This window comes from Orcinus orca, chromosome 5 (assembly GCF_937001465.1).
Source record: "Orcinus orca chromosome 5, mOrcOrc1.1, whole genome shotgun sequence".
Taxonomy (NCBI): Eukaryota; Metazoa; Chordata; class Mammalia; order Artiodactyla; family Delphinidae; genus Orcinus; species Orcinus orca.
In genome coordinates this window covers 19,005,902-19,018,315 of record NC_064563.1, presented here as the reverse complement: position 1 = coordinate 19,018,315, position 12,414 = coordinate 19,005,902, and the positions used below count along the sequence as shown (strand labels likewise).

At 43.0% G+C, this 12,414-nt stretch overlaps 1 protein-coding gene across 2 annotated transcripts in view; it reads left to right on the top strand.

Annotated features, from left to right (window-relative positions):
• MED12L (mediator complex subunit 12L) overlaps positions 1 to 12,414 on the top strand; it is a 329,841-nt gene that overhangs the window by 85,727 nt on the left and 231,700 nt on the right. For both annotated transcript variants that reach the window (XM_033402722.2, XM_049710167.1), the window contains 2 exons: positions 7,168 to 7,299; positions 10,093 to 10,219. In XM_033402722.2, coding sequence (XP_033258613.1) covers positions 7,168 to 7,299; positions 10,093 to 10,219 — 259 coding nt within the window. The remainder of the gene's footprint in view (positions 1 to 7,167; positions 7,300 to 10,092; positions 10,220 to 12,414) is intronic.

Sequence of the window (12,414 nt, the reverse complement as noted above, 5' to 3'; positions counted from 1 at the left end):
CATACTGATTTGCAGTAATAACCTCTAACTGATTTTTAAAAGTGTGGCAATTTTAATGTAGTATTTACCTTAGAAAATCTTCAAGTTGAGAAATCTGGCCTTTGTAGGATATCACAACCTTGAGGCCAGTTCAGACCAGGATTTGGATCCTGGCTTTGTTGTAGAGTAGCTGGATGGGGCCCCAGACTGGTTACTTAACCTCCCTCAGTGTCATTCTCTCTTACTAATAGAATCCACTTCATATGGTGGCACATGGTAAACGCCTAGTAAATGCCAATTGTTCTGTTCTTGGCTGGGCAACTTTGGATGTCAAGTGATTTGAACCTAGCACCATGTTTTAGAAATTTATGTTTCCCTTCTTCTCATCTGTATATTTCTTTCATTCGTCGCAAGAGGAAAGCAGTAAAGTTTATTGTACCATACAGTGATGACTTTTGGAAATTAAGTCTAGTGTTTTGATTAGTTTCAGTTTGAGAGACATGGCACTTTTTATGGACTTGGAGGGATTTACTTTGTGACGCTAATTCATCTCATAAATGACTGCTGTTATCATGCAGTTATGTATTTCTCAAAACTATTTTCTTTATTCATGTTATTATTTAGATGTTGATTTAAGTGAGGGATAGCAAATTAATTTTTTGGCAGAGGGCAAATTAATGACAGTTGATTTAAATACTCAGCAGTTGTTTTAATTTTCTTATCTTCCTCCTGTCTTCTCAGAACTTGGAGTTGTTTGTACTATTTTTAACTGCTGCATTAAAGAGGAAAAAAAAAAAAGGAAGTCTTTTTTGCTTTCATGGTGCATGTTTTGTTTCTCAGATGTCACAAAGACCTAAAGACTAGCAACATTGATTCTAAGGTTGTGAGACCAGGAAACTGCCCTTTCCCTCATCAAAAATCAGCTGTCTCAAATATCTTTTGGAAATGGACGCATGGAAACATTCATATGTATAAAGATTTTTAAAAAATGAATGCATATTTATATTTAAATAATAAATCTCCTGAGTGTGTGGTTAATAATCTTATTAGGCTCATTGCCTTATATGGTGATTCTGACTGTTAGAAATACTGTTCCTGACTGTGTACAACAGGCTTACGCGCTGTTAGCAGTTCAGACCAATTGTTACCTTACGCAATTCTTGAAATTCATCCAGATCGCCATAATGTGCTTCAGGTTGCAAACCGTGTGACTTGCTAATATCACTGCTCTATGTCTTATCCCATATTATTTATTGGTGCTGTAATATGAATAATGTTTTTGTCCAGATATGACCATTTTGTTTAATGTTGACTAAGAGTGATTAATTACATTTGTAAACATGTCCTTTTAGTCTCAGATTAAAAAGCTATTGAAGAGCTTTATTCAGTATCTGATTTCAAGTCCTTTTTGTTTGCTGTTGCTTACAGTAATGAGTCATTGATTTTTTTCCCCATCCCTTTTATGGTACTGTTTTATAATGTGTATTAAGAAATTTCTTATTTTAAAATAGCAAACAACCTCACCAAGTACCTTCTGAATTTCTGAAGGAAACCTGCTTCTCAGATGTAGTTGCCAATTATTTTTCCTTCTTCGTTTGTTAAAGAATTGACCCGTGGTTAGTTTCTAGAGATCATTAGGTTACTGAGCGATTGAATAAGAAATGAATTAGACTTAATCTATTTAAATAGTTTGTGCCCGCCCTCTCCTAGGAAAGAAGAATGTAACAGATCCCCCTTATGATGAGAATCTGGCTTTGCATTTGGAATATCTTTATTATAGATATAGGTCGCACCATTAATGATGATGATTTGCAGCGGAGTTAATAATGATTTTAGGATTTTGCCACTATGGGTGGGTCCCACGTTCATGAGGCCAGATGACAGTGCTGGTAGTTGAAGGATCTCACTGGTTTTTGAATTTAGGGCCCATCCATCCTCTCTCACTTGTTTTCATTATAGAAGTTATTTCTTCTTGTGATTTCTTTTTTTTTTTTAACATCTTCATTGGAGTATAATTGCTTTACAATGGTGTGTTAGTTTCTGCGTATAACAAAGTGAATCAGCTATACATATACGTATATGTATATGTGTATATATATATATGTATATATACATGCTGCCGAAGCGAGCGCTCTTTGTGTGATTTCTATGCACATAGTACATGAATACATTTTTGGTATCAAGAAGTCCCTTTCAGCCTGCGACTTGGACCCGCTGTCCCACCCCTCTGCCCAGAAGGGGGGGCATTTTGGCATGCGTCCCCGCCGTGGAGGCAGATAGCTTAGATGTGACTCTTAGGTCTGTGACCTAGTATCTTTGCGATATTTAACCAGTTATTTAACCTTTGGCCTCAGTTTGCTCAACAATCATAGGATTGTTGTGAAAGCATTAGAGCAGGGCAGACCGTATAACAGACACTTGTTGTATACACAAGCAGTAACCACAGTGCATTTTGGTCTATATCCTTTGCATACTTTCCTGGGCATTTATGTACTTGTATGTGAACACTTAACACCTAGGTTGGGGGACATAAATGGGATTGCTTCCTACAAAATATTCTGCAGGGTTTTTTTGTTTTTGTTTTTTTTCATGACTGCTTAGTATTTTCATCACTTTTTAGTTGTCTGTTTTCCTCTAGTCATGATGTTTTTCAATTCTTTGGGTTGCTGGGAGGAGAGGATCATTTTAGGCACACTGTAGTAATCTTGCCATATCCATTCAAGTACTTATGTTTCTTTCCACTGGCTCAGTCCTTCAGAATGATGCTAAATAAAGGTTTTCTGGCCAGCATCCATCCGTGACTCATTAAGTTAGGAATGGGAACGTTTCTAGTGTTTTATACTTAACTGTTAGATTAAATCAATTATTTTTCCTTTTTTTTTGTTGTTGTTTTGTTTTTTGTTTTTTTTTGCGGTACACGGGCCTCTTACTGTTGTGGCCTCTCCTGTTGCGGAGCACAGGCTCCGGACGCGCGGGCTCAGCGGCCATGGCTCACGGGCCCAGCCGTTCCGCGGCATGTGGGATCTTCCCGGACCAGGGCACGAACCCGTGTCCCCTGCATCGGCAGGCGGACTCTCAACCACTGCACCACCAGGGAAGCCCTATTTTTCCTATTTTTAAATGAATAAGTTTATTTATTTATCTATCTATCTTGGGCTGCGTTGGGTCTTCGTTGCTGTGTGCGGGCTTTCTCTAGTTGTGGTGATCGGGGGTTACTCTTCGTTGCGGTGCGCAGGCTTCTCATTGCGGTGGCTTCTCTTGTTGTGGAGCACGGGCTCTACTGAAGCTCTAGGGCTTCAGTAATTGTGGCATACGGGCTCAGTAGTTGTGGCTCACAGGCTCTAGAGCGCAGGTTCAGTAGTTGTGGCGCACGGGCTTAGTTGCTCCGTGGGCATGTGGGATCTTCCCAGACCAGGGCTCAAACCCGTGTCCCCTGCATTGGCAGGTGGATTCTTAACCACTGCGCCACCAGGGAAGTCCCCTATTTTTCCATATTAAGTAAGTGCATGTGTGTGTCAGGGGAGGGGAACAAATTGTAAATCCCATCCCCACCCCCCCCGCCATCCACCTTGTTTTTACCTTTGGTTTCATGTAACACTGTATTATTGCTTTTACTCTTTGATTAATGATATCTATTGAATCTACTATGTGCCAGGCACTGTGGTAGATACTGAAAATAAAACCATGGAAAGGGCAGATCCCTGCCTTGTACAAGCATCTGATCTAGCAAGTGTCAGAGGAGGAATGAAATCTTTGGTAATTCACTCCTGTGGTTTCATTTTCTGCATGTCAATTAGATTAGAGGTCTGGGTCATCCCTAGAGAGGTGCAAGTCAGGGCCAGAACAGCGGGGAGCAGTGGTTGGTTGCAGTGGGCTGGGAGGCAGGCTTCCTGGGGTGCATGTGAGCCCCTTGGGAGACTTCCATGTAATCATGATGTTCCTTGTGCTTCCACTGATCTTGATTCACCCATGATGGGAACAACAGAAAAAATTAGGTATCCCGGTCCTGCTACTTTTGACCTCTGTGCCCTGGGCCATCTTACTGAACTTCTGAACCTTAGTTTTCTCACCTGTAAAATGGGAATCACAGCACCTCCTTAAAGTTTGTTGTTGAGATTAGAGATGATGTATGTAAAACACCCAGTTATCTGCTCAGTAAATATTTTTGGTTATTACTACTGCTATCACTGTGGTTGAAGATTTACAGTTGTTAATATTATTATTGCCATGATTACATTTTAATTTCTGTCAGGGCTAGACCCCACATTCCTTTTTTTTAAATTTATTTATTTATGGCTGCGTTGGGTCTTCGTTGCTGCGCGTGGGCTTTCTCTAGTTGTGGCGAGCGGGGGCTACTCTTCGTTGCGGTGAGTGGGCTTCTCATTGCAGTGGCTTCTCTTGTTGTGGAGCGCGGGCTTCAGTAGTTGTGGCTCATGGGCTGTAGAGCTCAGGCTCAGTAGTTGTGGCGCACAGGCTTAGTTGCTCCGCGGCATGTGGGATCTTCCCGGACGAGGGCTCGAACCCGTGTCCCCTGCATTGGCAGGCAGATTCTTAACCACTGCGCCACCAGGGAAGCCCGACCCCACATTCTTGACCCCCTAGTTTGGTGCTTTTTCTCTGACCTTAACTTTATGTGTCATGGCTCTCTGTCTCTCTCCTGTTCTTGTTTATCCATTTGCCTGTGTGTAGTTAGAGGCTAGGGGGGTGCGTGCTGTGTATTTTCAACAACTTCTTACTGTTTGTCAAAGTACCAGTATGAAAAGCTGTCCGTTACTGCCCACGAAGACTCCAACTCTGGCTTGTGGTGTTTGGGAAGATGAAGCACTTTTCTTTAATAGTTGAGTGGTGTGTTTCCCTTTCCTAATGGATATTTAAAGCCAGTAGCCATGAAGCTATGTCGTGAAAGATGCATATTACATGGAAATAAATATTACTGCACAAGGGAGCAGAACACTTTGATGCTCTGAGCACCCAGAGTAGAGGCGGAAGAGCAAAGAGAAGCTCGGGGCCATCGTGTACCCTGGGGGAGGGTCAAGATCACCTTCCAGGTTCTTTGAACACAGCGTAGCTCTACTTATTTAGTTCATTTCCCAAGATGTATCTTGTGGCAAGAGTTCCGTTAATTAGTTGAGTGATCTTGGGCAAGTTATTTAACATCTCTATGCCTTGGTTTCCTTATTTGTAAAATGAGGATAATCATAATAGCTAGCTCATAGGTAGTGAAGATTAAAAGGAATAATTCTGGAAACACATCGTAGTGTCTGACTGTAAACTGAGTAAACAATAATAAATGTTAATTCTCTTTGTTACTAGCACCTGAAAATTTGCCATTGTTATCTCTGTTAGTGATTTTGAGAGTGATTAAGCCCATACCAAGTTATTTTTTATTTTAAATTTTCATTAGAGGCGACTGAAAGGTTTACATTTAAGGTCAAGTATTGATACTTCCCATTTTTTGTTTTGTCTGCTTTGGCCAGTTAAAAGTGCTAAGACTTTAGTAATGACTAGAATAAGCAATATATATTGCAGAAAACCTGTTCTGAAAATCGATATTTGATCAGAATAGAAACAATTTCGTTTGGTCAGGGCTAGTTTCTTTATCATCCAAAATATTTTACAAGACTGAGCAGAGAGCAGTGCATGTAATGAGTACCTGATAGAGTGATTTTTTTTTTTTTTTTTTTTGCGGTACGCGGGCCTCTCACTGCTGTGGCCTCTCCCATTGCGGAGCACAGGCTACGGACGCGCAGGTTCCACGGCCATGGCTCACGGGCCCAGCCGCTCCGCGGCATGTGGGATCCTCCCGGACCGGGGCACGAACCTGCGTCCCCTGCATCGGCAGGCGAACTCTCAACCACTGCACCACCAGGGGAGCCCTGCTTTCTTTTTTAAATGTTATGTTCAACCTTTATACATTGTAATTGAATTATTTCTCTTGGTTTCAAATTAAGAGGCTCAGAGCTCCTTTTGAGATATCTGCCCCAGATAACATTTCTTTAAGTCAGCATGTGTTTAACCGAACTTAGGGCAGGATGGGTAAAAATCTTGGAATAGACTGATTTTCATGATCTGAATTGTCTGCTGGTATCTAAAAGCTGATCAGGGATTCTTGGATGTCTTCTCAGAGTCCTCACACCTTCCGAAGTGTTGTGCTAAAGTGCATGTGTGTATATGTGTATTTTTCCTGAGAGCGTGCTCCAGCTATCACAACCTTAATTGAGCTCATGGGGGATTCTAAAAACTTAAGAGCGTCTCGCATAGCATATAAATGCCAGTACTGGCACTTGTCTGGTTCTTTTGGCCATAGTGTTTATACAACTGGGCAGATGTTAAAAATGAGCAGTTGATGTTCAGTGTTTGGCACAGCTCCTCTGCGGGGAAAGGGGCGATTGTATAGAGGGACGATCCCCCTGCTTCCTTACACCCCCTCTCCCCCCACAATTCATGTCACTTGGGTCCCTGTGACCTTTGTCTGACTCTTCTGGTCCTCAGTCTGTGGTGCCCATCTCTAGACCACGCCAGCTACAGCTGATAGTTCTGGTGGCAGTGCTGAGCCCTCCCCAGATCCAGGCTACCGTCCTCTGTTAACTGGGTCTGCTTGTAACTCTTGTTCCTTTCTATGCGTGGCTGTCGCTCTTCATGCTTGTTGTCTCTAAGGCCGTGAGTTTTGATCAGCATCCCGGCCTCCCCTCCAGGGTGTTCCTTCCAGTTCCTCCTTGGACTGGGAGACCCGCTAGCCTGGCTCGTTGGGATTATGTGTTGACTGAGGCGGTGAGTGAGGACCCAAGGGGCTCAGCAGTGGAGTGAAGTACCTGGGCTTTGTAACAGCTGTCCTTGATATTCAGTGGTCAGTCTCCTTTTCTGTCTCCTTTGAAATTGAGCTCTGGAGGCTCCATGGGGCTGGCTTCTGATCCTGTGTAAGTGAAAGCATATACAAGGAAACTCTTAATTTTCTTGGAATTGTCACAGGTTCAGCTCTTCTAAGTAAGTGATTTCCTTCCTGATGACTGACGTTTTACTCTTTATACCTCAGTTAAAATAGATTTGGGGACATTTCTAAAACAAATGTAAAACAACGTAAGAAGAAAGCTTCAAACTTCAGATATTCTGTGGCTTGCAGCCTAAGTCTCGTGCATCAGGTGACTGTTTCATGTGACATGGCCGGTACCCATTTCTGTTGGTCGTTAGGCTGCCCCCAGCGATGAAGCTGTGGTGACGCTGCTGTGCGAATGGGCCGTGAGCTGTAAGAGATCAGGCAAGCACAGGGCCATGGCTGTGGCAAAGCTCTTGGAGAAGAGGCAAGCGGAGATCGAGGCAGAGGTAGGTTGGGTTTTCCTTCTCCTTGTCGATGCCATTGTTTAAAAATACTGCTTTGGGCAGGATTCTGTTTCTTACTCGCATTATGCTTTTTTTTTTTTTCCCCTTTTGAAGGGAAAAGGAAGAATATACAAATTCACATAAGGACTCCATAGTAGGATCCCTCTAAGTCGATGAAGCCAATAATTTATATTCTGGACTACCTTAAAATGAAACTTCAATACCTGATTTACAATGGAAATCTCCCTTTGTGAGGTTAAGGCACACACACATACATAGATGTCTGTGCACTGGGTATTATATACATCTGTGTATATGTACACACGGGTAGTGGATCTAGAAAGACTTTCTTGAGGCAGTCCTGACTGTGAGGTTACAGATGCCAATTTGTATTCGTTTTTGAGATTGTGTTCTGGCCCCAGGAGAGAGCAATTAAAGCCTCCGGAGTAGATTAGAAGGGAACAAGCAAAGCTAACCTCGTCAGCATTAGCTTTGTTGAAGGAAAGCTTCCAAGTGAGCCTTCCTTTCTGCCTGTGGGGCCTGGCGGGGGCAGCTCTGGAGAAGGCATGTGTGTGATCTGACCAGCCTTGTCACCTCTCCCCTGGACAGCTGTGACCGCAGGGCCTCCTGCCTAGTGTCTCCCTCCCTCCCGTGTTCCCCACCATCCTCCCCCCAGCAGCCAGAGACGCCTTTTCAAAATGGACACGGATCACATTGTCCCCTTCCTGAAACTCCCAGCGGTTCCTTCCCGTGACCCACAGAGCCTCACAGGAGCCCCGCAGCTGCCCTTCCCACCTCCTCCGGGACCTCCCTCCGCTGGGTGGCACACAGCCCCAGCTCCTCTGGTCTTCACTGTCCTCACACGCACCATGCCCGTGTTTCTCTTGGGGCCTTTGCTCTTTTTTTTTTTTTGGCGGTACGCGGGCCTCCCACTGCTGTGGCCTCTCCCGTTGCGGAGCACAGGCTCCGGACGCGCAGGCTCAGCGGCCATGGCTCATGGGCCTAGCCTCTCCGCGGCATGTGGGATCTTCCCGGACCGGGGCACGAACCCGCATCCCCTGCATCGGCAGGCGGACTCTCAACCACTGCGCCACCCGGGAAGCCCGGGGCCTTTGCTGTTGCTGTTCCTCCCGGGTGGCACGCTCGGTGCCCCGCTCTTTACACGGCCGTTCCTGTTTCCGGAGGTGCCGCTTCCTGTCTAGCATTCCTGGCTCAACATGTGTCACCTCCTCAGGAAGCTCCTCCATCCCCACCTTAGGTACAAGTAACGGCACCCACCCCTCGGCCCCTCTTTCTCAGGCAGCTCTGTTTTACTTTCCTCGTTGGCTTCTCAGTTCATGCCTGGTGCCCCCTTATTGCCTTCTTATTTAACGCCTATGAGAGTAAGTTTGACAACAGGGGCCTTACTCACCCTGTTCAGGGTTGTGTTACTGATAATACACCTGCTTCCTATGACAGTATTAAAAAATGAAATAGGAAGAATATTTTCATAGGCATCTCCTTCTGTTGGGAAAGCACTGTTCTCCAAATACAAAAGGCCATGTCGTTGAAATTGGGGCTTAAGGATATTGGTGCTAAGGTGTAAACCACATGGCCCCTTTTACAATGGCAAAATTAGGAAAAGCGTTTCATTGCTTTTCTCCTACGTCTTTATGAATAGAATATATTCTACAGCGAATTGCAATGATTAAACTTCAGTAACTAAAGTTGAATTCCTCAAATTTCATTGCTCCTTCTGGGTTGTTTTTATTGTGTCTTCCCCTCCCCGCTTGTGTATCCCAGAACACCACCCACACCCCCACCACTCACACACACACACACACACACACGCATAGTCACACACACTAACGCACTCACACACACGCACACACACACACACACTCACTCACACTCAGAAGAGGTTCACATATAGATGACAGTAATTTTAATAGGTATAAATGTATTCATAGCTAAAAATGTATTGTCTCTGAAATGTTTAAGATAATTGATTTCTATTAATCAATTTTCAAAATTTGACCTTTATAAAGAGAGGGTGGATTGAATAAATGGTATCTAAATATAATATTTTAATATTAAAATAGATAATGAAAATGGGAAGAATCAAAGGAATATCAAAAAGAATAGAAAATGCGGTTCTGATTGCTTCTAAACTGTTTCTTTACTGGTCTTCCAACAAGTCCTGACCTTAAGAATGTAGAAGGTAAACAGCTTCTCTAGATGTGTTTCATGAACTGTGGAGATTCCAGGAGGTTCTGAGAGAGCTTCTTGGTGAAGTGTGATGAGTGAAACAATCTTATTAGAAGAATAGTGTTAGTTTTCTCATTTGATACCACACCTCCCCACCATACTCATAAATTCACTGCCTGACAAAAACAAACACAAAAGAATCAAACGCAATGATACATGCCCAGATATTTCTCGGAGGGAATACGATTAAACATGAACTATTTAAAAATGAAGACAACCTCAAATTATTTTTAGCAGTTTTGCATAGGGGTAATGAGTAGTTTATTGTACTGTATTACACATCAGCGGATATGCATACTGTGCTATGCAGAGTATGTCATTCACATGAATAATGTTTTTCACAGGGGTTCTTTGAAATCATTTAAATTGTTCGGGGGCAGTTTCCCTCAACTTTTAGAAATTATATTCACTTATGATGCATGGCCCTCAAATAAATACAGAAATCTCAATGAATTTTGCCTGTTTTATCCAAGAACATAAATGTTAATAAAAAACACATTTCAAACTTGTCCTCTATAATTAACTTTGCCTGTTTATTTTTAATCTTAGAGATGTGGTGAATCAGAGGTCTTAGATGAGAAGGAGTCCATTTCTTCAGCCTCTCTTGCTGGATCTAGTTTGCCTGTTTTCCAGAATGTTCTGCTAAGGTTTTTAGATACACAGGCCCCCTCGTTGTGTAAGTAAAGCTCTTTGCTTTTAGATCTTAACTAAGGGGATTGACCTTTTTTGGAATTGATCAGAAAGGGGAGAAAACCCTCCCCCCTCCCTTATCTGTAATCTTATCAAAAGTTCTTTGTACTGAATATAACGCATCTTTTACCAGCAAAATTTTGTAGCCTATTTTCAATGGAGACTTTTATGCGATTTTAGAATCAGGCAATCTTGAAAGACTTAAAAATTTCCAGAGTTTTAATAGTTAAAACAATAAGTCGGCTCATTCCCTTGTGTTTGGTGGACTAATTTTCCCTTTCTAGATCTTTCTTACCAAAAGAGAGGAGCTGAGGTCTTGTGGCGTTTATTATATATATATTGTGATTATGAACTTCCTCTTTTTGCACTGTTTTCTAAATTCCTGATTTTCTAACTTCTGACATTAAAAGGGGGAAAACATAAAACAAAAGTACCTTATGAGCAGGTCTCAGGAACTAGTTTGTAAAGCTGGTTGGCTGCTTGTCTACACTCTCTCGGATGTTCATGTCCTATCATGTTCTTTTTGTGTCTTTATTCCATTGTTGGTGGGGAGAGGGGGATCTGGGGAATAAACAACCACCCAGTGGGTTCATACTGTAGGTGGAAACTTTAAAGAAATCATTTGTGTGAGCTAAGTGGGCTTGACCTTTATTCTGAGGTTTTCATCTGACAAAGGACAGCAGGGAGGGTCTCAGGACAGATGGTGATGGAAAAACAGAAAAATGGCAAAAAGTGACAAATGATAGGAGAGAAAAGAGTGGAAGGGAGAGAAGGGAGCCATCTGTGGAGAAGAGGTAAAGCAGCAAGAAACAGCTCTGCTTCCTGCTCCTCTGAGGAGGGCCTCCTTTAGGGTTGAGTGACACCTGGGGGTGAGGTTCTTTTAGTTACTTGGTGGCTGCTCTAGGCTAGAGGGAGGACAAGAGCCCCAGCCAAGCTGGTGGTCGGAATGTAGGGAGCAGTGATGAAGCCTGGAGAAGGGAGCAGAGAGAGGAAAAGACAGGAGAGATTCCGGAGAGGAGGAAACACGTTGTCAGGGATGGACGTCAGCAGCTCTGACTTACCTCGTGTCCTGGGGGAGACAGACATTTGCCCTTCGCTCCGCTCATCGTGTCCCCATTCCTGTTGCCAAAGAAATTGGGGAAGAACTTCCTCCTCCTACGCCTTGCTTGCTCTGGATCCCACTCACTGCTCTGTCAGAGAAAGCTCTTCTGCTTCTCTGAATCGAGCTTGCCCGTCATTGGCTTTGGAGATGGGCGAGAGCATACATTTAGGCTTAAGGTTTAGGGCACTGAGTGTAGTATTCCCTGGATCCAGCTGTTGTCTTTATTGGTGTTTGTGAATGTGATGGTACCAGGGACTGAGCTTTGTACGTTTAGTCTCAGTACTTCAGTCATTTTTTAACCTTCTCTCAAAGGTGCAGATACAGAGTTTTACAGCTGCGATACTAAAAGTCATAATGTGAGTGAAATAGACTGGCTATGAATCTAAAAAGATGGCCCAGCTCCATCTTGGGGCCCTTTTTATTCCGTTATCCCTTTTTCTTTTCAGTGGATCCCACTCACGAGTTTTTTCCAGTACCACCTGAATTATGGTTCTATTGTGAAGTCTCCTTTGAAAAAGTGCAAACCACTCTCCCCCAAAACACAGATACACTCTAGGTAGAACAAACAGTCATGAGTCATGAATCATGAGCAGTTATAATAGTAAAACCAGAGGAAAGCAGTCTAGCCCTGTTTTTTTTTTTTTCTTACTTGAAATTTTGTGTGTTTGCATGATTACTTAAATCATCGTTCATTTGCCAGGGACCACTACCTCTAATCTAGAAATGGTGCTCAGAACACTGGATACTATTGATATTTTTCAGTTACAGTGGGACAATCAAAACTGGCGTGCCACAGCAAAGGAAACCATAAACAAGACAAAAAGACAGCCCTCAGAATGGGAGAAAATATTTGCAAACGAAACAACTGACAAAGGATTAATCCCCCAAATATGCAAGCAGCTCATGCAGCTCAATATCAAAGAAACAAACAACCCAATCCAAAAATGGGCAGAAGACCTAAATAGATATTTCTCCAAAGAAGATATACAGATTGCCAACAAACACATGAAAGGATGCTCAACATCACTAATCATTAGACAAATGCAAATCGAAACCACAATGAGGTATCACCTCACTCC